At 48.7% G+C, this 25,595-nt stretch overlaps 1 protein-coding gene across 2 annotated transcripts in view; it reads left to right on the top strand.

Moving 5' to 3' along the window:
• The window catches only part of LOC138447868 (complement C3-like), a 1,306,650-nt gene that overhangs the window by 812,584 nt on the left and 468,471 nt on the right, over positions 1-25,595 (top strand). For both annotated transcript variants that reach the window (XM_069604330.1, XM_069604329.1), the window contains one exon: positions 5,093-5,159. In XM_069604330.1, the coding sequence (XP_069460431.1) occupies positions 5,093-5,159 (67 nt within the window). The remainder of the gene's footprint in view (positions 1-5,092; positions 5,160-25,595) is intronic.

The raw sequence follows: 25,595 nt of genomic DNA, 5'->3' as shown, positions 1-25,595 counted from the left end.
CGCCAACCAGCACAGTTTTAAGTGATCCTGCTGGGGAGGGAAGAAGCGATCATCGCCTAAGACCTTTCCCAGATCTGATAAATAAAGGTTAAACAAGTTGATGTTATATTGCACACAAAGCTGCACATGAGCGATTTCATACACTAAAATCATTTTCCCTGATTGTCTGTACTGATGTAATTTCTGTACATTATTTATTCAACCAATCTGAAGGCAAACACATATCTGTAATATAAGAATTACATAAAGGGCACAATGCTTACAATGATCCAAATCCAGAGAACGGATTATCCCTAGCTGCAATCTGAATACTGTTTAAAGGAATCCCAGTGGTTGACTGATTTGAAGGTGAGTTGTCAAGATAATAAGGGCATTACATAAAGGCATTGAGTAAGAAACCCATTCGGTACAGAAGAACAAGTTACTTACCCCCAGTAACATTCCTTCGACTGGATGTTCCTCTGACGTATTCCTCATCTTGATATTCGATATCCAGCTTGAGCTGCTTCGGAAAACAATTTCGGCAGAAGGCGCTGTGCGTCGACGCAGTCGACTCGACATCCCTCAAGGTCCTCCGTCTCAAGACTGTCATCGAAGGCATATATAGCACGCGCAGCGTCCATTGGCTTCAGTTCCGTTTTTTCTTACAGTATTAATACGCATAACCACAAGAATGACCGTACTCAACTTTGAAGGAGCAAAAGCTGTAATAGCATGGGAAATTCTACGGTGGGGTAGGTTGGGAGGGCGATGAGGAATACGTGGGAGGAACATCCAGTCGAAAGAACGTTACCAGGGGTAATTAACTTGTTCTTCAAAGGGATTGTGTCCTCCCACGTATTTCTCATCTTTTAAAGACTCCCAAAGAAGTATTAGAGGGAGTACGAATTTAGATTATTTATGGTATTCATGAACCGAATGCAGGACTGCTTTTCCAAAGCTCCCATCCTGACCGAGGGAAGACTCCAGGCAATAATGTTTTGTAAACGTGTGGATAGTAGACCACGTTGCTGCCTCACAAATACTTTTTATCGGTACACCCCTTTGCAGGGCTGTAGAGGTAGCCATGCCCCTGGTGGAATAGGTCCTTACTCCTTCAGGAGGATTCTTGCCTGCCAGATTGTAACATTCCAAAATTGCCAGAATGATCCACCTGGATAAGGTCTGTTTCGTAACAGCCTGACCCAGTTTGTGGCCTGTAGCCAATGAAAAGCTGATGATCATCAATGCGAAGTTTTGATAGCCTAGATATATAAAATCTCAGAGCTCTGCGAGGGTCACACCTATGGAATCTCTACTCCTCCATGCCAGGATGAGGTGGGGGATAGAAAGAAGGTAAAACAATGTTCTGCCCTATGTGAAAATCAGAAATTATTTTGGGTAAGAACAAAGGCTTAACCCTCAGAACAACCTATCCTTATGGAAGATAGTAAAGGGTGGCTTGGATGAAAGTGCCTGCAATTCACTCACTCTACGTGCTGAAGTTAGTGCTACCAAGAGAATTGTTTTAAAAGTTAACAACCTTAGTGGACATGAGTGCAAGGGTTCAAAGGGTGCACACATTAGACATTTTTGTACCAGATTAAGGTCCCAAATTGGAACCTGGAAAGGAGATGGAGGGAACACATTGGTGAGCCCCATTAGAAATTGAATCACCAGTGGAATCTTGAAATATGAACATTCTTCAGATGAGCGCTTAAAGATGGACAGCACCTCTAAATAGCCCTTAATAGTTCCAAGCTGGAGTTCCAGATTGGCTAAGGATAGTAGAAAGGATAACACATCAGGTGTTTTGCACAGAAAAGGGTCTACATTCTTGTCTCTGCACCAGCTGCAGAATTTGTTCCAACGGCATTGGTGCAAAGACTTTGTTGCTGGCCTTCTGGCCGAAGGCAAAATCTCCATTACATCATCCGGGATGTCCCAATTCTTGTATCTCAGCCTCTCAGAAACAATGTGTGAAGGCTGAGTGTTTTGACCTCTGGATGGAGAACCCAACCCTCCTCTCGTGAGAGAAGGCCCTCTCTTAGTAGAAGACCTTTTGGAGGGCAGATGGACATGTCCAGAAGGTCCAGGTACCACGTCCTCCTCGCCCAATCTGGGGCAACTAGGATCATGCGGTTCCCAAACTTTCTCAACCTCCTGATCACTTGCGGAATGATGGGGACTGGAGGAAACGTGTACAGGAGTGGAAACTCCCAGTCCACTATGAACGCTTCTCCTAGAGCTCCTCTTGGAGGAAATTCCCTGGAGCAGTACAGTTCGCACTTCCGGTTGACACTGGTTGCAAACGTGAAGATCTCTTGAAGGACTTCCTGAGCTAGTTCACACTCGTAGGAGCTCCAGCTAGGTAAACTGCTGATAGAGAGATTCCTTCTTGAATTGCCCAGTATCAGAGCTGCATTGCCTCTCTGCACAGAGGTAGTGACCCTAAACCTCCTCTTTTGTTGAGGTAGTACATGGCCACCGTGTTGTCTGTCATTATCAGGACATTCTTTCCCTGTACAGAGAGCAGGACGGCCTTCAACGCTAGTCTGATTGCCCTCAGCTCCAAAAGATTGATATGTAGTTTGGACTCCGATGTCAGATCATTGGTGTGGGCTCCCCACCCAGTGAGTAAGGCGTCTGTCACTACTGTTATCTTCGGCCATGGTTGCCAAAAGGGTTCTCACTTCAGAATATTGTGCTTGCAGGCCCACCAGAGAAGATCCTGTGCGACCCTGCTTGGAACCTGAAGTAGGTCCGACATCTTTCCTGATAACTGGGGCTATTGAGTTCTGAGAGCCTATTGAAGGGATCTCATTCTCAGCCGAGCCTCTGGCACCAGAAAAAAGCAGGGTGCCATGAGGCCAGGCAACCTCAAAAAATCAAAGGCTGGTAGAGTCTGGGCACTCTGAAATTTGGAGACCTTCTGTAAAATGTCTTGAGCCCTCACCTCGGATGGCGGACTCTTTCCCAAGGATGTATCGAGTACAGCCATGATGAACTGGAGCTTCTGAGAAGGTGTCATATGGGACTTCTTGTAAGTGAGGGAGAAGCCCAGTCTGTGAAGGGAGTGGCAGGTGACGTTGAGATGATTCAGGACTTGATTCGGGAGAATGCGCCCTGATCAGCCAATCGTCCAGGTAGGGGTAGACATGAATCACCCCTCTCCTGAGACTCGCTGCCACCACCGCCATCAGTTTGGTGAAAACCCTTGGTGGGAGGTCAGCCGAAAGGTATTTTCTGTGCTTGAGATGGATTGGCGCATGAAAATAAGCATCCTGAAGGTCCAATGACACCATCTAATCCTGGAGTTCAAGGGCCTGAAGGATCTGAGAAAATGTGACCATCTTGAACTTGTCCTTCCTGAGGAACTTGTTCAAGTATCTCAAGTCCAGGATGGGTCTCAGTCCTCCATCCTTTTTGGGTATTAGGAAATATAGAGAATACCATCCCTTGTTCCTGTCCGCTACAGGCACTGGTTCTATAGCACCTTTCTCTAGCAGGGTTAACATTTGCTGAACAAGGAGCGGTTCTGGAATCCTCAAAAAATGGCTCCCCAGTGGAGTGCTGAGTTCTTTGAATGAAAGGAAGGCAATAACCGTGGGCTATGGTTTCCAATGCCCAAGCATCTGAAGTAATGTCTCGTCATTCTTCTAGATGCTGAAACAGTCTGCCCCCCCCCCACTGGTGAACTGTGACTCAAGACCTCAGAGAGGTTTTGAGGCGGCTGATGCAGTAGCAGACCGTAAAGATGCCCCTGCTTCAGCTGGCTTTGCACCTCTCCCTCGCCCACCACGAGGGAATCTTCTTTGGCCCCTTTGACCAACCATTCCTCTCGCTCTTCCAACTGAGGAGTGGTAACGAAAAAATCTACCCCTCCAAGGTTGTCCACTAGGGCAAAAAGGCTGACGTTGCCTAATAGCGGTACCTAAAGATTTGGCTGCCGCCTTTGAGGTCTGCAACTTCTCAAGGCTCTCATCAGCATTGTTGCTAAAAAGGTGAGACCCGTCAAAGGGCATCTTGAGGAGTCTGGATTGCACATCCAGTGGCAAAACCCAACTTCCTCAGGCATTAAACATCTGCTTATAACAGTGCTAGTAGCCATGGCTCTGCTGATGCTGGCTCTTAATGAGGATCAAGCCTTCGTCCCGGGCTTAAGGGCGCGATGGATTTGGGTCGAGCCCTTTCCTTACCAGCTTCTTGGAAGGTGCGGTCGGAGCATGGCTTGCCCTTTTGGGTTTTTGCTTTCCAAATGTTTTCAGCATTTCTGCTCTAAATGCTTCTCATTCGGCAGGTGTGGACTGTTTTGTGGGGCAAGATACCCTCTCAGGGGAGGTGTCCGATGATGAAATTGAAGAAGGCTTCCTATGGTGCCTCTTTTAGGACTTCCTCGATGACGATGAGGAGTGGTGGGAGCCACATATCGATCACAATCTTTTAACTTTCTTCCTCTGACAAGAGTCACCTCTCGACTCGTCGGTCGAAGACTTTTTGGTCGGGGTACAAGGTGATATTTTGGTGTTTCGACCTACCGCCAATTTCCCCTTTTGCTCCTTCAGAGACTTTCCAGTCATCGACTGGCACTTGGAGCAGGCCGAGGTCTTATGCTCCACCCCGAGACACCAAGTGATAGCATTCGTGGAAAATATTTGCGGAAAATCGGAACTGAAGCCAACGGGCCCTGCATGTGTTATATATGCCTTTGATGACATCATCCTCAAGACAGAGACCCTCGAGGGACATCGAGTCGACTGCATTGACACACAGTGCCGTCTGCTGAAATATTTGCTGAAGCAGCTGAAGCTGGACATCGTATATCAAAGAAGAGGAATACTTGGGAGGACACAATCCATTTGAATATGTCTTTATGAATATTTGTATTCAAGATTTGAGGAATGATGACTAATGTTCCCCTCTTGTAAAAGGTGTTTTGAAACATGTCTGTATTGTTCAGGACAATGACTGAAGAAAGTGCACATTGGAGACTGCCTATATCAATGAATTATCACATTACTTGCTGGATGACAATACACATTCGGAATGTGCATCTGTGTCAATAGAGCAGATGCTATATGATGTATGTAACCATATATGTTTTACTTTGCAGCCGGAAGGGATGAGAATCTTGAAAAATGTAAAGAGCATCATTTTGGATCCTGGCAGCAGTGGAGATGGTATAGTATTTGGCAATGATAAATCCCATTGTTAATAACATGAACATTTTGTATAATTAACGCAAGCAGAAGTCACTTGTGGTTGAAAAAAACATACATTATTACACAAATATCTCACAAATGATGATGTAATTAAGCATTATTTCACAGAGCCGCGGGCAATATGGGATGTCATATGTCTGGAATCACAACCAATGGGCTTGAGCAAAGTGAGGGAATGTAAGGCGGTCTAACAGCTCAAAATATCCCATATTGCCTGCAGCACCATGCAAAAAAAAGTTACTAGCAGCAAGACTACTGGCTGGGTGCTGGGAAATGAAACTATTTCAAGTAAATAAAGAAAAGAAAATAGATGCAAGTGAAGTTCAGGCAGTAGTTTGTTGTTTGTGTCCAGGCCACAGGTTGGGGTGCTCAGACGAGCAATGAAGCTGAAGGTAGCAGTGGCAGGGTTGCACAAGGAGACCATCAGTCAGGTGTCGGAAGGTAAAATAAGGTGGCCAGAGTGAGAGGGGGGCAGTTGGAGTTAACAGCATAGAGGCAGGCGGGGCGTGGCTTGGAAGCCATGTGAGAGGACGCGCTCTTGGGAAAGCTCCCGGAGATCCTACATTCATCCTGTGCAATAGTGCATTGGCATTAACTTCCGCAGGCCAGAAATGAGAGTACCCGTCCATGAATGTGAGCTGCACAACTATTGAAGAGCTGAAACCTCCACAAGCCCGGCAACGGTAGATAAATGCGATCGAAGTTCCTGGAGTCGCGGACCAGACGGAGTGAAAATGGCGGCCACACCGGACAATGGAGGGGACACATACGAGTTGAAAGGAACACCCTCGCGGTGATCGGCGGCGACGTGGGCGGTGCAGGCCGTGGAGATAAAGATAAGCCTCTGGGAAAGCGTCGGCGCGTATCTGTGGGCACCGATAATCTAACGCGGGCCTGGGAAACGGTTGGCGACGGTCGGCGATCGGCACTAGGACCCGCCTGAGCTGACCGGTGCAACGGACCACGCCGAAGTATCGCATGCATGGCCCTGGACTTTTGGGGACACTCAGATAGTGGCTGATCCTACGACGGGGTCGCGTGTACGGGCCCACGGCATACAGTGGCTGTGGAATGGCGAATAAGCCCGTCAGACAGAGAGCGAAACAGCCCACATTGGACGAGTTTACTAAGTCACCGACGGGCCCAGAGAGTGCTCGGACCAAGGAGAAGCCACCCATGGCCGCGGCTAGCCCAAATCAGGACGTGCTAGCTGCTCTCGCTGAACTGAAAGCGGACTTGAAAAGCGCTTGGGAGGCCAAGCTTGAAATGGTGGTGGCGGACCTGAAAACAGCGCTCGACCTCAAAGTCGGAGAAGTTCGGGAGGAGGTGAACCTACTTCGACAGGATGTGAAGGCCCTATCGGAGCGCACAGAGAGTCTGGAAAAGGAGGGCAGCGCCAAAACGGCAGATTGTGCCTCACACAAGGCCGACCTGCATATTTTGGAACAGAAAGTGCGCAACCTGGAGAACAGGGCCGAGGAAGCGGAGGGGCGCGCCCGAAGGAACAATATCCGTGTTGTGGGCATCCCGGAAGGATTGGAGGGTCATAACCCCACGGACTTCATTGAGAATATGTTGCTCCAAGAGATTACCGGGGGTGCGCTGTCGCAGGGTTTTGCGGTGGAGCGAGCACATAGAGCATTGGCTAGGAGGCCTCCACCGGGCGGTCCGCCCAGGCCAATGATAGCCAAAATCCTTAACTACCGTGACCGGGAAAGGATTTTGGAGCATTTTCGTAAAGGAGGAACTATCAAAAGGGGGGAGGCCACTATAACGGCCTACCCAGACTACACCATGATGGTGCAGAGAAGTCGGATGAACTTCGGGGCGGTCAAGAGAAGACTGAGAGAGGCAGGGAAGAAATATATGCTCCTCTACCCGGCCAAATTAAAGGTGATCCACAATAATAGATCCCTGTTTTTTGAGTCACCGGAGGACGCCATGAGTTGGCTGGACATGCAGGGCAGCCCCCAGGAGTCGGAGGTCCAGGCGGATGAAGGTGGCAATGAGAGATAAGTGCTCTACGACGAGAGAGGGTGTTGCCGGAGACTATGGGACTTGACTATAGTTATTGCTATGGCCTGAGGAGGTCGGGCCTGGAACTGGATGTTAAAATGCACTGTTTGCACTGTAATTGTTGTCATACATGGGAGCCTTTCGGGGCTGGTCCATTCACCCCTTTTAGTATTTCTTAGTTAAGTGGCCGCTAGGGCGACTTTACCCTACTGGGCTCTGTGTGTAACAGCCGGAACTAGATGTGGGGGGGCCTGAGTTCCCGGGATGGAGCTGGGCAACAGTTGGGGAGGGAGTTGGGGGGGAGGGGATGGGTAGAGGGAATGGGGGGTGTGGGGAAAGTTGGGGTGTATATAGTGTTGGGAGGTTTGAATGGGATCGCGAGCCCTGAGGGAAGATTTTGGATGAGATTTCTGGATAGCATGAACGAGCGGGGATAGTCGGGGGGGAGAGTGCAAGATATCAGTACATTATGGGGGAGCTAAAATTGTTGACATGGAACGTCAGGGGCCTCAATAGTTATTTGAAACGGAACAAAGTTATGTTATACTTGAGGCGACAAAAGATAGACGTTGCATTACTACAAGAAACGCATTTGACCCGAGACAAACTAGAGCTGGTGAAGAAAAAGTGGGGTGGAACGGTGGTAGGATCCGCGTACTCAGCTTATGCTAGAGGCGTGCTGATCTGGGTGGCGCCGCATGTCCCGTTTCAACTGCGGCAGGAACTTGTGGATACTGAGGGGCGTCTGGCTATGGTGAGAGGGGTAGTCGAGAACAGAGAGATGTGTGTAGTGAACACGTATGCCCCGAACCAGGGCACGGCAGAGTACTTCCGGACCATGAGTACCAACTTGAGCTGGTGTGTGGGGAGTGCGGTGCTCTGGGGAGGGGATTTTAACTGTGTGTTGGACCCGGGGATGGACAGATCCGACGATAAGGTGATTAGGCCCGCCCCTGCAGCCCGGGCGCTGCGGACGCTGCTGCGGGACTTTGAGCTCGAGGACGTGTGGAGGACCAAGCACCCCAATGGGAGACAGTACTCGCATTACTCGGCCCCGCAGCAGTTGCACACTAGGCTAGACTATATTTTTGCCACGTCGGACGTCTTGGTGGATGTGTCTAGTGCGGAATATAGAGCGAGGGTCCTCTCGGACCACTCGCCTATGGTGGTGGGATGGCAATATGGCCGCCCCAGAGCGCGGATCCCGACGTGGCGCCTGCGCGCAGAGGCGCTTAAAGACCAGGCTTTTAGGGAAGACATGCGGGAGGAGATAGTTAGCTATTTCGATACCAACACTGGCAGCGTTGACTCGGCGGGAACTCTGTGGGAGGCCTTTAAGGTTGTGGTACGAGGGGTGGCGATTGCTAAATCGAAAGGTTTGCAGAATGGGGTCCTGGTCGATTTACAGAAGGCGGAGAGAGAGCTGGAACAGGCGCTGAAGAGCGAGCATATAGATAACGAGCTGGTGCTTAAACTGCAGCAGCAGTGTACAGAACATTGGGGGAGGCTCTGTAATCTAAATTACAAAAAGTATACTGAGAGGCAACATGCGGGAGGAGATAAAACGGGCCGTCTTCTGGCATGGTTATATAAAAGAGAAACCCCGAGACCCCCGATTAGGACAATAACTAGAGAGGATGTGGAGCAGATAGATACCCAGGAGGGTGTCAATGAGGAATTCGTAAATTACTATAAAGTATTGTATGGGGATCCGGGTGGCGTCGACCGGGAGGAAATGTTGGAGACCCTGCAAGATATCGGGCTGCCCAAGATAAGCACGGAGGAGAGAGAGGAACTAGATGCCCCAATAACACTAGGGGAGTTGGAGGCGGTCGTCCGGCAGCTACCCACTAGTAAGACCCCAGGAACGGACGGCCTGCCCAGCGAATTTTATAAAACCTTTGGAGCGGAAGTACTCCCCCCAATGCTTGATATGCTTAATGAGGCGTTCGAGAAGGGGAGGTTGCCGGAATCGCTCAGGGAAGCGATTATTATACCGCTCCCTAAGCCCAATAAACCCGGGCATAGTTGTGGGTCGTACAGACCAGTATCTATGCTGAATCAGGACAGCAAAATACTAACGGCTGTCCTGGCCAACAGATTGCGGAGGGTGATAGGCAAACTAGTACACCCGGACCAAACGGGATATGTCCCGGGGAGAAACATTGCCCAAAACCATAGACGACTCCACCGGGTGATCGAAATGGGATCTAACAGTGATGGGGAAATGGCGATAGTGTCGTTGGACGCTGTAAAAGCCTTCGACTCGGTTAATTGGAAGTGGCTGCTGGCGGCCCTGAGAGAATACGGACTGGGACCAGGATATGTTCGATGGGCGGAGCTGCTGTACAGTGCTCCGCTGGCTAGAGTTCGGACGGGTATGATTATATCTGAGAGATGGCAGCTTAGTAGAGGCACTAGACAGGGGTGTCCTTGGTCCCCGATGTTGTATATCTTGGCCCTGGAACCTCTGGCACTGTACCTGCGGCAGCAGTATGATATCGTGGGCATTGAGGTGGGGGGAGAAAACCATCTGATATCCCTGTATGCGGATGACTTGTTATTGTACTTGAGTCATCCGGAGGAGAATTTACAATATATCCTGGACGTGATGGGGAGATATGCGAGGTTGTCGGGCATAGCGGTCAACCCCCAGAAATCGTACATTTTCCCGTTGGGCTGCTATAGGGGTGTTCCCACAGAACGGCTGCCGGTGCTCCAGGTGCCCTGGTCAGTCAATACATTCCGTTACCTGGGAATAGATATCTACCACACGGTGGAGGAAGAACACAAGCGTAACACGGAGATGGCTGTTGAGAAGATACGCGCATGTATGAGCTTTTGGCAGAAGTTGCCCCTGGCTATGATGGGGCGTGGGGCGATGATCAAAATGGTAGTGCTGCCTAGGCTGCTACATTACTTTAGCAACATCCCATACATGATCCCTAAGGGCTTTTTCACTAAAATTAATGGGGTTTGCAGAGAGTTTCTGTGGCATGGTACTCGTAACAGAGTAGCGCTCTGGAAGTTACAGAACTTTCATGAAAAGGGGGGAGTCAAACTCCCAAACTTTGAGGCTTATTACATAGCGAGCCAACTACAGTTTGTGTCCAAATGGCTGTCCGACGAAGAGACCCCAGAACTCAGACTATTCGGGCAAGATTGTGCCCCATTATTCCTAAGGGAGGTCATTTGGTTGCCCGAGGCTGTCACGAGAAGGTACCCGGCGATGGTGAAGCTGGGGTGGAAGGTGTGGAGACGGGCATGTACAATGATGGGAGACCCACTTCCGTGTTCTCCGCAAATTCCAATGGTTGCCCTGGCGGGGGTGGATGGACCGCTGAGGGGGATTATTAGGACCTACTGGGAATCGGTGGGGTTGGTGACATTGGGCGATGTGTGGCAGGAGGGTGCCATTAAGGGGTTTGTGGAACTTAGCGAGGAGATTGGATTGCACGAAGGCCAATATGTTACATACCACAGATTGGGGAAGAAAATTCGGGAACTGTGGCCTGAGAATGCCATGGCGGACGAATCGGAGGTTACGATGGCAGGGATATATGATACAACGGAAGGGGGACATGAAATTTCTAGGCTGTATGAGATGGTGATGTCGAAAGTTGGGAAGGAACTGACATGCCTACGATCGGAATGGGAGAGCGAGGTGGGGATCGAAATGGAAGATGGGACGTGGGAACGGGCTTTAGGGTACCACAGGAAAGTGTCTCGAAATGCCAGACTGCAGCAAATACAACTGTACGTCACGCACAGAGCGTACATGACCCCTCTGAGGATATCCAAATTTCGGAATGCAGGCAGACAGGCGTGCCCCAAATGCGACGAGGAAAATGCGGACATGACGCATATGTTTTGGGCGTGCCCAGTGATTGAGGGGTTCTGGAGGGAGGTGGCGCGCAAGCTGAGAGAGAGAGGGGTCACGCTTGCCATAGACACCGCCTGGGCATGCCGCCATCTGGGTGCGTTTCCCAGACCTCGAAAGCAGAAACACGTAAGCAAACTGAAAGACTTAGCGTATGTGCTGGCCAAACGACGAATAGCCATGGGCTGGAAAAAATGTAGCAAGCCACGGGTTGAGGTGTGGTGGAATGACCTACAGAAATGGGCGGAGGCTGAGACAGCGGTGTGGCAGGAGGCGAGTTGTATGTCTTGGGAGGAGGAACTGGGCTCTTTGATGGCTTGGAAGACATTGATATCCTGCATATTCGGGACAGGGGTTTCAGGAGATTCGGATGATAACGATGCTCGCTCATGTGCAACAGATGCGGAACAAGACATGGAAAATGGCTCGCGAGGGGGGAGGGATCAGGGGAGTAGTGCGCACTAATGGTTAAATGTTTATTGGAATATTGTTCATTGCACTGCTGTTTGGTTTGTATTGTTGAGTGTGTTGAAAAATCAATAAAAATCTATTTAAAAAAAAAAAAAACAGCATAGAGGCAGGCACCCAGTGCCGCTGGATCCTGATTGGATCTCAACGTTTGAAAGCTCCACTCCAACTGCATATGAGTAATAAACTTACAGCACATACCGCCTACTGCCCATAGGGGTGAGACCTCTCTAAGGGATTTATACCTAAGTTCAAATTTAGTATTATGTCACTGATATCAAGGGAACAAAAAAACAAGCATTCACAAAGTCAGCATATTTTGGATGATACATGAGAAGTGCAGTGACAAAAGCTGCAATAATGAAATCATGTGGCTGTTGTAGTCACTATGTGCTAAGGTAGAACCCCACATGTTTAGGTGCTACCAACATATGTTACGTACATCCTAAAATGCCACAATAATGAGTTTTTATGACTGTAATAGTCACCATATGGAAGGCATAGTCTTACAAGTAATATACATATGCGAAGTACAGACTCAAATGCCATCATAATATCATATGCCTGGTAAATCATCATATGGAAGGTATAGCCTCTTAGGTGCTCCCATAATATGCCAAGTGCCGCTTCAAATGCCCGGCTCCTGCAGTGAAAGGAGGACCCCTGAAAAAGAAGCCTGCAACCCTGAGGGACTCCCCTCTGCTGCAGCAGTATCAAATAAGTTTGACGTTTGTATCAAGCTGCTCGATGTCTCCCCTGTTTAGAGATCGCTGTAAGCACATAATAGCGCTGTCTTTCCATGGTATATTCATTTTCCCGTAACGATCAACTAAAATAGAAGAACAAGTTACTTACTAACTGTAACGTTCTTTCGACTGGATGTTCCTCCCACGTATTCCTCATCTTATGATATTCGTATCCTGCTAGCTTAGCTGCTTCGGAAAAATAATTCTCGGCAGAGGGTGCTGTGAACAAGGTCGTGGGGTTGATGTCCCTCGACGGGCTCCGTACCGTGTCAACGACACCATCAGTATAAGTAGCTTGTGCCGCGCCCGTTATCTTCAGTTATGCTTTTTCGAGGAAATATTCGAGGAACACACAGGCGTGCCCCATGACTGATAGACCTTTTGTGAGAGGAGAGTGTAATTTATATAAACTGTACTGCAGGGCTGGATGGGAGGGGCGATGAGGAATATGTGGGAGGAACATCCAGTCGAAAAAATGTTACAGTTGGTAAGTAACTTGTTCCTCGAATGGATTATGTCCTCCCACGTATTCCTCATCTTATGATAGAATAGAGTCCCATAGCAGTGGCAATTTTGGAGGTGGGAGTACTAATTATTTTTCTCATGGACGGAATGAAGTATTGCCTTGGCAAATAAACTTTCATTGGAAGAAGAGGCATCTAAGCAATAATGCTTGATGAAGGTATGCATTGATGCCCATGTTGCAGCTGAACAAATATCTTCAGAACAGCAGAAGTAGCCACCCCCCTAGTGGAATGGGCTCGAAGCCCATCCGGTGGGTACTTTACCGCCAATTAGCACTCAATTATAGCCAGAATGATCCAGCGGGATATAGTCTGTTTTGTCACCGCTAATCCCAATTTATAGCCTGTATAACCTGCAAAAAGTTGGTCATCTTGAAGCAATTTTGACATTCTTGAAATGTAAAAACTGAGAGCCCTTTTTGGGTCCAGTCTATGCAGTCTCTCCTCTTCTTTGCCCAAATGAGGAGGAGAGTAGAATGTTGGTAATATGATTTTTTGTGACAAGTGGAAGTCAGAAAATACTTTTGGTAAGAAAGAGAGTTTAACCTTAAGAACCACTTTGTCCTTGTAAAAAGTAGTATATGGAGGTTTACATGAGAGAGCCTGTAGTTCACTAACTAACTAACCCTTCGGGCTGATGTTAAGGCTACACGAAGGACAGTTTTTAATGTTAGAAGCCTCAAGGGACAGGAGTGCAGAGGCTCAAAAGGTATACAAGTTAGAAACTTAAGTACCAGATTTAAATCCCAAGTTTGAAAGGGGACTGGAGGGTAAACATTAGTAAGCCCCTTCAGGAATTGAATTATTAATGGTAGAAAACCTCTTCCGAGGAGCGCTTGAAAATGGACAGCGCAGCTAGATTAATTGTCCCAATCTGGAGCCCCAGATTGGCTAGATGCAATAGGAAAGATAGCACCACTGGGGTGCCATATTGAAAAAGGTCCACATCCTTATCTTTGCACCAGTTACTGAACATGTTACAACGACACCGGTACAAACATTTTGTTGCTGGCCGAAGCAAAATCTCCATTACGTCATCCGGAAGATCCCAATCCTTGTATCTCAACCTTTCAGAAACCAGGGGTGAAGGTTGAGTGTTTTAACCTCTGGATGGAGAAACCAACCTTCCTCTTGCGAGAGAAAATACTCTCTTTGTGGAAGACATATTGGAGGGCAGATGGCCATGTCCAGAAGGTCCTGTTACCACGTCCTCCTGGCCCAATCCGGGGCAATTAGGATCATTGTTTTCCTGAACTTTCTCAACCTCCTGATTACTTGAGGAATCACGGGGACTGGAGGAAACGCGTACAGAAGTGGGAACTTCCAGTCCACCACAAACACGTCTCCTAGAGCTCCTCTTGGGGGAAATTCCCTTGAACAGAACTGTTTTCACTTCCGGTTGACCGCAGATCCACTTGAGGGGTTCCCCAAAGGACGAAAATCTCCAGAAGGACTTCCTGAGATAACTCCCACTCGTGGGAGACTGTAATATGCCTGCTCAGAGTGTCTGCCGCTGTGTTCTGCTCTCCGGCTAGGTGATCTGCCGATAGAGAGATTCCCTCTCGTTTTGCCCAGAACCAGAGCTGCATTGCCTCTCTGCACAGTGGTAGTGATCCTACGCCTCCTCTCTTGTTGAGGTAGTACATGGCCATTGTGTTGTCCGTCATTATCAAGGCATTCTTTCCCTGTAGAGAGTGCAGGAAAGCCTTCAGCGCTAGTCTGATTGCCCTCAGCTCCAACAGGTTGATGTGTAGTCTGGACTCTGATGGAGACCAACGACCATTGATTGTCAGATCGTTGGTGTGGGCTCCCCACCCTGTGAGTGAGGCGTCTGTCGCTACTGTTATCTCCGGCCATGGTTGCCAAAAAGATTCTCCCTTGAGGAAATTGTTGTTGCAAGCCCACCATAGTAGATCCTGAGCAACTGCGCTCGGGCCTTTCAGAAGAACCGACATACTCCCCGAGAACTGGGACCACTGAGTTCTGAGGGCCCATTGAAGAGTTCTGACCCTCAGTCGAGCCTGAGGCACCATAAAAATGCAGGATGCCATGAGGCCGAGCAGCCTCAGAAAATCGGAAAACGGTAGATTTTGGGCATTCTGGAACTTTGTTACCATCTGCAGTATGTGGGGAGCTCTCTCCTCGGGAGGCGAGGCTTTGCCCGAGGAAGTATCCAAGACTGCTCCAATAAACTGGAGCTCTTGGGATGGTATCATGTGAGACTGAAATTGATGGAGAAGCCCAGTTTGTGAAGGAAGTGACAGGTAATCGACAGATGTTCCTGAGCTTGTTCGGGAGAACGCGCTCTGATCAACCAATCGTCCACGTAGGGGTAGACGTGAATCCCCCCCTGAGACTTGCTGCCACAACCGCCATCAGTTTGGTGAAAACCCTCAGGCGGAGGTTAGCCCAAATGGCAGAACTCAAAACTGATAGTGAGAACCGCGAACCTCAGGTACTTTCTGTGTTTGGGATGGATTGGCACATGAAAGTAAGCATCCTGAAGGTCCAATGATACCAACAAGTCTTGGAGTTGGAGAGCCTGAAGGATCTGAGAAAGTGTTACCATCTTGAACTTGTCCTTCCTGAGGAACTTGTTCAAGTTTCTTAAGACCAAGATGGGTCTCAATCCTCCATCCTTCGTTGGAATGAGAAAGTAAGGGGAGTACCAACCCTTGTTCCTCTCCGCTACAGGTACATGTTCTATTGCACCTTTCTCTAGCAGGGTTAACATTTCCTGCAAGAGGAGCGGATCTGGAATTTTGACAGAGTTGGTTCACGGTGGATGGTCCTGAGGCCTTTTTAGGAAGGGAAGGCAGTAACCATGAGCTACTGTCCCCTGTGCCCAAGCATCTGAAGTAATGGCCGCCATTCTTTCAGATGCTGAGAGTTTCTGCCTCCCACTGGGGTTTTGTGTGATAAGGCCTCATAGTGATTTGGAGGTGGCTGCAGGAGCGGCTGAGGGCAAAGATACCGTTCCTGAGGCTGGTTTTGCACTTTTTCCTTGTCCACCACGAGTGACATTTCTCTTGCTTCTTTGAATGGCCTGTCCTCTTCCTCTACCAAAAGAGGAGTAGCACTGAAAAGAACGACCTCTCCAGGAAGATGAGCCCGAATAAGGTTTCTGAGGTTGTCAAATGGAGGCGGTAAGAGATTTAGCCACCGCATTTGAGTTCTGTAGTTTTTCTAAGCTTTCATCAGCTTTCCTACCAAACAGCCTCAAGCCATAAAAAAGGCATGTTGAGTAGCATGGCCTGCACGTCTGGTGCAAATCCCGACTTCCTCAACCACGCAAATCTGCGTAACACTGTGCTTGTAGCCATGGGTCTGCTGATACTATCAGCAGTATCCAGTACAGACTGGAGACATTCCACCAATGCCTCTTTTCCGTCTTTGACAATATCCAGGAAGCCTTCCCTTTCCTCGCCTTCCGTAATATGTTCAGCCGCCACCGAAATGCAGTCCCACAGGGACTGAGAGCTATGCTACCCATGGTAAAGCCCTTACGGGCCCAAGCATCCACCATTTTATCCTCTCTATCCGGGGGGATAGATTAAGAGGCTGTTTGACTTGATGAAGTTTCAGCCTGAATAACTAGACTTTCTGGAGTGGGATGCCTACTTAAATAATCAGGGTCACAACTAGAAGTTCTATACTTCTTCGGAAAATTACTGTTGACTGCCGCAATTGTATCAGGAACTTCCTATTTTTTTCTACCGTCCTCTGAAACGCCCTATGGAATGGGAGAACTGGGTCCTTCTGGTGGCCCTGGTCAAGTATATCAGTCATATCATCCTGATCAAATGTGGGTACCCCAGCCCATGTATTCAGCAACCCCATTAGACTCCTGTACCCTGAATCTGCATGTTCTGCAGGGTCAGGTTTTGTAAACTCTAGCTCAGGTGAAGTATCAACGCCACTAGCAGAGTGAAGGGTGTCACACAGGTCTCATTTTCGATTCTGGATCGATTAATTCTTCTGGGACTTCTCTGGTACTATATTGTACTCCAAAAGTAATCCAAAAGGAGAAACTTCTTCTTCAGAGACACTTTCTTCAAATATAGAAGACATAGGGCCTAATTACAAGTACGGAGCCATTGCCACTAGTATACAGGTATTGTGGACATTTCCTTATTATTTGGATATTAGCAGTCAAAGGGGCAAATTGCAGATACATTAAGGGAATTATCTTTTACCCTCAGGGAGATTCCCAGCGAAAAAGATAGACCATCTTGAAATCATAGAAAGTTCAGACCGGATTCATCCAGGCGATTATTAATCGAAGAATCAAGAGAGATGTGATAACAACTGTATAATGAAATGAGAACTGATAGAATTGCTTTCTATTATCTTTCTTATAGATGGAATTGACAGAAATATGTTAGTAACAGAAGAGAAGTTGAATATATAGCTCCTGATGAAGGGAAAACCTTTCCCGAAACACGTGGAGCAAATCACTACAGTGCAAGAAGAATAATACTATATGTATCATTTTTTTATTTTTTTTATTGTTTTAATCAAATAGATTTTTACAAAAGAAGAAAAGAAAACATTTTGTTTTCAGTAAGGAGCTACAGTAGCAAGTAGAATCATCAGTGATGATAAGATCAGGAGAAGTATTGAGGCCGGAACTCATCGAAGGTCATTGGGCGGACCGATCAACCTGAGGACGGTCGGCTGAGAAGTTCAGTGTTTACATAGACCAAAATTTTATAGGTGGCCAGCTGCCACGAAGGTCTATCTACGGCCATCAATCTGGACCAACAAACGTCCTGGTCACTTAAAATGTGCTCCGAAAAGATCTTGGTCAGGTAGACTGTTCGGATCCTGGCTGTGCGGGGACATACTAAGAGCAAATGCCTAATCGACTCTGTTACTCCCGGCGTTTTGCAGAATCGGCACTCGTTCGATGGAGAAAGCCCTCTGATTGCTAAGATTTCGTTGGTTAACAGGAGATTTAGTCACGTTCTCATTATTAAATCGCGAGCGTGTCTAGAAGCGAACTTTTTGATGTACGGTTGTAAGTCATTGAATCTTCTGATGTTTGGCGGGAGGTGCTGTGTCAGTTTATTCTTTAGAGCTGCCTCGCTGGTTTGGATCCAGTCGATTTCTTTCAGTTTTTTTTTTATTTTTGTGGGGTTTCTGACGAGTGTCTCTTCGTCACACTCTGTAGTAGCCAACAGAGCCTGGTTTGTTTTTGTCCAGCGGTTTAGCATGTTGCTTTGGCCGTTTTCACATTCTTTCTTGATTAGATTGTAAATTGATGGATCAGACGAAATTCTGGATTTGCGATAAAGCATGAGCATGCTAGATTTCACTGTTCCCCCGAGTGATAGCAGGCTGAGTTCCTTCCTTATGACGGTCACCGAGGTGGAATTAGGGAGACCCAGTGTCCCTCTCCAAACCATTGCTTCCAGTCTCGGCCACACGATAGTGGGTAAATTCGGAAGGGCGTTGGCGTCGTAGGTCAAGGTAGGAATAACCTTTTTTTTGTAGAAATCTACAACAGGAATTAGAGAGAAGCGTCCAAATTTTCTGTTGATTGCTTTGGCTTGTGCAATCAGCTTTTTCGTTGTTCTTTTGAGGTGGACTTGCATTGCCAGTTCATTTCTTGAGCAGTCAAGTGTCACTCCAAGGTATCTAAATTCAGAGACTTTTTCGACCCGCTGCTTTTCCAAGAACAGAGCGGTTTTTTCCATCTTCTTTGGTTTTGTAGACAGAATCATACATTTTGTCTTTTTTTCGTTTTTCTCCAATTTGTTGTCAGCCATGTATTCCGAGAGTTTCTTCAGTTGACGCTGCAGGCCCACAAGAGTGTGGTCCAGAAGGACCAGATCGTCTGCGTATAGGATTCTGTGCACGTGGGTGTCGCCCAACTTTGGTGGGAAGCAGCGGACATCTTGGAACGTTGTTTGCAGGTCCCCCAGGAAGGCGATAAATAGGGCCGGGGCCAAAGGGCACCCCTGTTTCACCCCTCTGGCGGTTGGAATCGCTGGGGACAGGAGTCCATGTTAGTTTAGTCTTACTCGCATGGTGGTGCCGGTGTACAGTGCTTTGATCGGCTCCAGGATCGGGGTGGGGCAACCCCAGGTTTCGAGTTTCTGCCAGAGCCGCGGGCGCTCTACTTTATCGAACGCCTGGGTGAGGTCGATGAAGATTAGATAAAGTCGCGGTCCACCATTCAACACTCTCCCTTTGAGCGCGCTGAGCATCAGTATGTTGGCTGCTGTGCCCAGTCCTTTTTTGAAGCCTGTTTGAAGATAGTCATGGCAGCCTGCCGTTTTGGCCCAGTTGTTGAATTCTCTCAGCACGAGAGAACCAAACACTTTTCCAATACAATCCAGAAGGGCGATCGGCCTATAGTTTTTTGGGTCTTCTTTGTCGCCCTTCTTGGAAATTGGTACAACTGTGGCCGTTTTCCATGATGGAGGAATGGATTGTAGTTGAGCACATCTTTGGAAGATTTTGCTGAGAAGAGGGGCCCATTCTTCCTCGAAGGACTTCAGGTCGACGTTCGAGATGCCATCCGGGCCTGGGGCTCGGGAGTTTTTGAGTCTCTTAATTTGTGTTGTGATGTCCTTGATGTCGTCCACTCTGATCCATGGTAATGATGGATCTACCAGCTTCTCTATTTGCTCTTCTTCAGACTTCTGAAACAATGCGCTGAAGAATTTGACCCAGGTAGCTTCGCCGATGTTTGAAATAAAAGCGTTTTTTCCATTGGAGTTTATCGAATTCAGGAGGCTCCAGAACTCTCTACTGTTGTTGGATTCTATTGTTTTCAGAATTGCTTCTGAGTCCTGTTGATATAGGGTCAAGCGATAATTTTTGAGCCAGTTTTTGTACTGTCGGCACCCCTCTGCTGCATCAATTATTGCTGCCGCGGTTCCTCTCACTTTAGCTTCTCGTTTTAGCCTTCTCATCTCCTTGCGTTTTAACACCACAATGTTGTCATATCTGTGGTGCGAGCAGTTGTAATTGGCTCTGTTGGTGACCTTGACTTTGTATGTGACCAGTAAAGTTAAGTAGTCAATCTGCGCACTTGTCCCCCGTTCTGCCTGTGCCTGGTATTTGTGCCCTAGTTCCTTTATGGCTTTAGCCGATATTTTCACTCTTGTTCGTTGGTTGTTCATGGAGAGCTGTGGCAGCGCGTAATCTCTTTCCACCTGCTTTGTTGACCAAACTGTCACCAGCAAGTTATGGTCACTAGCCGGCGCTTTGATCACGTCAAAAGAACTTATCACTGCCAACAACGGCGTGGACACAAATACGTGGTCTATTGTGGCGTTCGCTTCTCGCCTTGCCCAAGTCAGCAGCCGTTTTGGGTCTGGAAAGGCTGCGTCCAGGTTATGGAGTTCACGAGAGTTCATCAGTTTGAACCACTGGGCTCCTCTCTTCACTCCCGGGCTGTTCTTGTCCGTACGGGAAGTGAGTTTGTCTGAGGACTGGCATGTGGCGTTGATGTCTCCACATATCAATAGGTTAGGGGTTAACTGGGCCGACAGTGCCTCGTCGATCGCTCTTTCCATTTGTTCCAGAAAGGATGTGTCACTGATCCCAGCTGGATTCCAATACGTATTTATAATGATCAGTGGCTCAAGTAGTTGGTTGGCTGGGTGGTCTTCGCGTTCTGTCTGAACTGCTTTGGTCATCAGGATGGAAGGACTGCTGAATAGCATGGAGTCGACAGCCTTGACGACATGCTGTCAGTATTCCAGAGGATGGGCATCCTGTTTGTCCTTTTGTGGCCGGCGAGAGGATGATTTCGTATTCCCTCGAGTGTCGGGACCTCTGTGAGCCAGGTTTCCTGTAGACATAGAAAATCATAACCTCTTAGTTCAATGTCTCCAGGACGCATTAGATGCATTAGATGCGAGTGTCCCCTGGTGTTCCATGAGCCTAGTCGGATGCAGGATCTCTCAGCTTTCTTGACGATCGTGAAGGCTGAACCGGGCTCATGGTGCTTGGATTGATATTTCCTTTGTGCATCAGTCAGTGCTTTGGATAACCACGACTCAGGACCCAGGACTAGGTTGAGTCTCGAGTTGCACCTCTGCGATGGTTGTATTTGGTCTGCCAAGATCGTTTTTGTAATCGTGAGGTCCATTTTCCTATTGTTTTGTTCTTGGCTTAATCTTGGCGACGCTTTCTCGCCTCCCTGTTCCTTGTAGGCCTTCTCCTCAGTGATAGTTTGTGACTCGTTTCTGTGATTTGATTTTTCCCCTCTTATCTCGTGCCGGTGGTTTTTTGTGTACTGACGGTGTTTTGACGAGGGGCTTCTCGTTTCCAGAGCAGCTGAGTGATCACGTTTGGGCTTGGTCGGTTGAACCTTGTTGATCTAGTTGATTCTATGATGTCATATCCAAGTTTCAGCAATGCTTTCGTCTCGGCTATCAGGAGACGAAACACAGATTTTGAAGCCACGTAGATGTGAGATGGATTTATGCTGGCTCTGGCTGGGGTCCACTATCAGCAGGTCTTTCGTGTTTATGGATCTGAGATTTGGCACAAAGCTCAGTAATTCTAGCCCTGCACCTCTATTTAGTACTACCTCGTCATCATTTCCAGGGATCTGCTCCAGCTTTAGTATCCATTTCTTCCTTTCTGTGTTTTTTTCGTCCTTGTAGTATTTTTCAGTCTTAGAGGTGAAGTGCGGAGCTTTCTGTTTCCGAGGTTCTGTGCTAGGTCGAAGGCTTATTTTGCTTGTATAGTGCGGCTCCGCAAAGGCAGTAGTGTGACTTGAAGGCGTGGACAAGTGTCCATTTTCTTTCTCGTGTGAAGGATTTGTGGATTCCTGGTTGCCCTTGCTCGCTAAACCCCTCGGGCTCTTTGCTTTCCACTGCACCCCTTTATTCAATTTCTTACAGCGATCCTCAAGTGTTGAGAATTCTGAGTTAAATGGTTCATCCTCCAGGTTGGTCCCTGTACCCATGTGTGCCTTCCTGTGGGCGTCTCTTGTTGCCACGAAAGGAGCACACTCGTTTTGTACTTGGGTTGGCTCTTCGTCCAGATGTTGACTCATGTTCATCATTGAGTCATCTTCAAGGAAGTCTTCTGCAGATTTGGGCGAACTCGCCGCTGTTCCGGTTTTGGGACTCCCACTAGTGATGAACAGTTGTTGGGCTAGAGGCTTCTGTCTCATTTCTGCCCCCTGCTGTTTTTTATTTTGCTTAGTGGTAGGCTTGGCTTTCATAGCCATTGTTGGTGAGGGGGTTTCTTTCTCAATCAGATAACTGAGCAGAGTTGAGCCTTTTGCTTTTCCGACTAACTGTTTAGCTAGTTGAGTTTGGTTCTTGTGGGTTTTAATTGGAGCTTCTTGGGCTTGACTACTCTCTTTAGAGGTTTTCCCACCCTGCCCCTGCGCCGGCTTATCGAGGCCTGTCTGAGGTCTCCTTAGGTGAGGTTCTTTCTCTTGGTCCTGACCGATGTCACTGGTTAAATCTATAGTTATGTCCGTTTACGTAGCGGTGGATACTGTATACCTCTTTGAGACTGTTGTAGATATGTTCTGTTCCGTTGTCGGGATTGGTGTACTTGTCTCGGTAGGTAGATTGGGAGAACCTTTATCTCTGGCCATGATGTAAGCCTCTAGAAATATCAGTTTACTGTACATCATAGCTTGTGTTGTGCTGTGGTCTTTTAGGTTGTCACTCATGGCCTCGTATAGCTTCATAAAAGGCGCCAAGGCGATTGTTGTTGATGACATAATTGCCAGAATGTCTGCTTTTTTCGAGGGAGTTTCAGCACCTATATAATTTGACGAAGTCGATGTTCTCGTTTTTGCATGGGTTTCTATCACTGTGTGCTGCTTTTGGGACCCTAGCCGGGTCTCGGAGCAAGGAAAGTCCATTGACCTTCTATGATTTTCGTTCACTGCAGAGGCTCTTGCCGGTCCAGTATACCTGGGGCTGTTACTTATTGAAGCTCCTGTTATTGGACTGTTCCATGTTTCCTTGCTCCCCTGATCAATTGTGTCACCGCCCGGATGCATTTCGACTCTCTCAGGTGGTGGAGCAGGCGGCCGCGGGCTCCTCGGGGTTGAGAGACCCTCACCCTTACATGGGCTCGTTTCACCATTGGATACAGTGGCTGTCCGTCTGACTTCTACTTGTTGGAGTGTGGGTTCACCTTTGTCTCGTTCTGCTTCCATGCCCGCGTCTGTTGACTCTGATGCGGGATCAATTTCGTGTGGCCCATAAGTATTTGGTGGGGCTTCCACCACTTCCCCGTCCATGTGTGTGTCTTCTACCACTGGGCTCAGGTGCTCTCCATTTCTTGTCTCTTCGAAAGTCTCTTCAGGGTCTAGTACGATCGCCTCTAGAGAGGAGTCCTTTCCTAGATCTTCCTCTTCATTAGCTTGTATCTCCCGGGCCCTTCCTTTCCTATGCTTGTCTTCCTGCGTTGGCCCGGGGCCGCCAGGGTGCCCCGTCTTTCCTGAAGTCCCTTCTGAGGGGGGACTCATATGTGCGACAAGCTGCGCCTTAGTGGGCAATCTTGGTGTGTCAACTATTCTCCGGCATTTCGCCCGCGGCCAGCAATCCTGCAGTGCTTGGAGGATTTCCATGTCTGACAGTTCCACAGTGTTTCCACTTCTGTGTGCTGAAGACGGCTTGAAGTAGTATTTTAGGCTGTGGGTTACTGGTGGTTTTCTTATAGTTTTAATCTCAGGCGTCATTTGTGGAGGTTGATCCCCCTCCGAGGCCTCTTGGTTTTTGTATGGCTTCACTCGGGGCCGTCTGCGGTTCCCCGTTTCTTCCTTCATCCTTGTTTTAGAGGCCCAAGAGCATACATTCTCATTTCTTTTTCTCTTGGCTTTTTTCTAGTTGGTTTAGATGTACCAACTTCCAGTTCTGTGGGGTCTGCTGTCCCATCGCCTCCGTCATGTGAGCCAGGCAGAAGGTCACTGTCAATCCATTGAGCAGGGGCGTGCACCATCGCCAGCACCGACAGTGCTGGCCGCCTGCTCTCTTCGCTGCCAGCAGATGGCGCTCCCTGCGTGTCGCTCCTCAGCGGCCAGCAAGCCGACCGCGTTGAAGTCTCTCCCCTCTCCTTCTCCCTCTCCCACCCCCTCTCCTATTCGGACTTCAAGCCCAAGCCCGACGCCGTCCTCGGCTGGCGTGCTCGGCACGCCCGACAGGTCTTCCTCATGATCCCGGACCTCTGCTGGGCTGCAGACGCTTTCCTCTCCAGTGCTCGGCCTCTTCGACGGCCAGGCGTCAGCTTCCCCACTCCCGGCGAGCTCCTCCCCGGGCAACCGCCGCACCACCACGGCCTCCGCGAGGTCCAGGATCGGGGACCCAGGACCCTGAGAGGTACTGTGCGGGAGGGTGGTCGGAAGGCGGGTTGGGGGCTGCAAGTTGGGGCTGCTTGGTGGAATGTTGACTGCGACGCCCCAAGCTGGCTCATGGCTGGTGCTAGCGGCTGGGGCAGCTTTGGGAGTTTTTGGTTTGGGACACTGAGTGGGACACAGAGTGATTTCCTCCCCACTCGGTAGCCCTGCGCCTCGCTCCTCAGCCCCTCCATGTATACTTAGGGGGCTTGGTGTGACTTTGCTGTCTCTGTTGGAAATTCCTTTGCGCTCACCTTTTTTTGCTGTAGCAGCTTTGAGGGCGAACGGATGTCCAATGAAGGCACTCTCTGTGCCAGCTTGTGGTTCTCAATCTTTCTGCCGAACCCATAGATTTTCTTGCTCTCCTTGTCGGGACGAGCTTCTGATGATGACAAGGGTGTTCCTGCCCTCTTGCGGATGTTTGTAACGACTATGGAGTACGGTATCAGATGCCCTCTTACATACAGTGGGTCTGATTGGGATGCCCTGAATAGCTTCTCAATCCTGGGATTGACTGCCCTGGTGAGATTGGGGTTTACCAGTGAAGGGTCTATTCTTCTTTGGATGGACTTAAGGATAGGGATGGCCTGCGCAAAAGGTCTCCTTTCTCCCACCAACTCTTCGGCAAAATCTCTTTCCTCTTGAGCACCCTGGGTGTCAATGTGGAAGTGGTTTGCTGCTCTGGATAGGACCTCATTTAGGAGGGGCTGGTTGTCGACAGGGGAGTCGGTAACCGGTGGTTCTTTATCTACCGGGGAATCTACCCTGTATATTTCTGGGTCGTCCTCTCCCTCTTCTTGCTCCTCATCGTCCCCATAGTAGCCTGTCCCAGTCTGTTCTTCCAACATGCCCAAATCTGTATCCTCACAAAGGGAAGGATCTTCTTGTTCCTGAGAATAAGGGTGAATGTGGAAGGGATCTGAAGACAGTGTTGTTTCGAACCAGGACTTTTTACTTGGGGGGATAGGATCCTTGGAGCCTGAGGGTGCTGACCCGTCGGGGTTATAAGTGAGAAAATGTTCGGGATTTTTAGAATAGAAATCTGCCAATGATGACATTCTTGACATGACTCTATCTATGTCCTCACTGGACCACTCTCTTGAACTTGGAATGACTTTGCCTGGGGGGAGTTTCCCTGACTCATCTATAATAGAGGTGTGAGGCCTGTCTGTCTGTTTGAGTGGAGTGGAATGTTTCTGCGGTGTGGAAGTAGGCTGAGACTGCTTCCTCTGTTGTTTTCCCCCCTCCCCGTGGCTGGAAGAGTGTTTGCCCTGCTTCTATGGGCCTACGGAGCTTTTCGACGCCTGGCGTCGAGCTTCGGTAGTGGTGGTACTATCCTTCGACCGTGTAGGTTGGGATTCGGGAATAGGCGTTACTTGTACTGACGCCGACTCCTTGAGTGCGGTCTTGGGATAGAGGTCGCTTTCGTCT

This window comes from Ambystoma mexicanum, chromosome 3q, assembly GCF_040938575.1.
Source record: "Ambystoma mexicanum isolate Mex_15411 chromosome 3q, UKY_AmexF1_1, whole genome shotgun sequence".
NCBI classification, from domain to species: domain Eukaryota; kingdom Metazoa; phylum Chordata; class Amphibia; order Caudata; family Ambystomatidae; genus Ambystoma; species Ambystoma mexicanum.
Note: the sequence above shows the minus strand (reverse complement) of the source record. Positions and strands in the feature narration are given on the sequence as shown.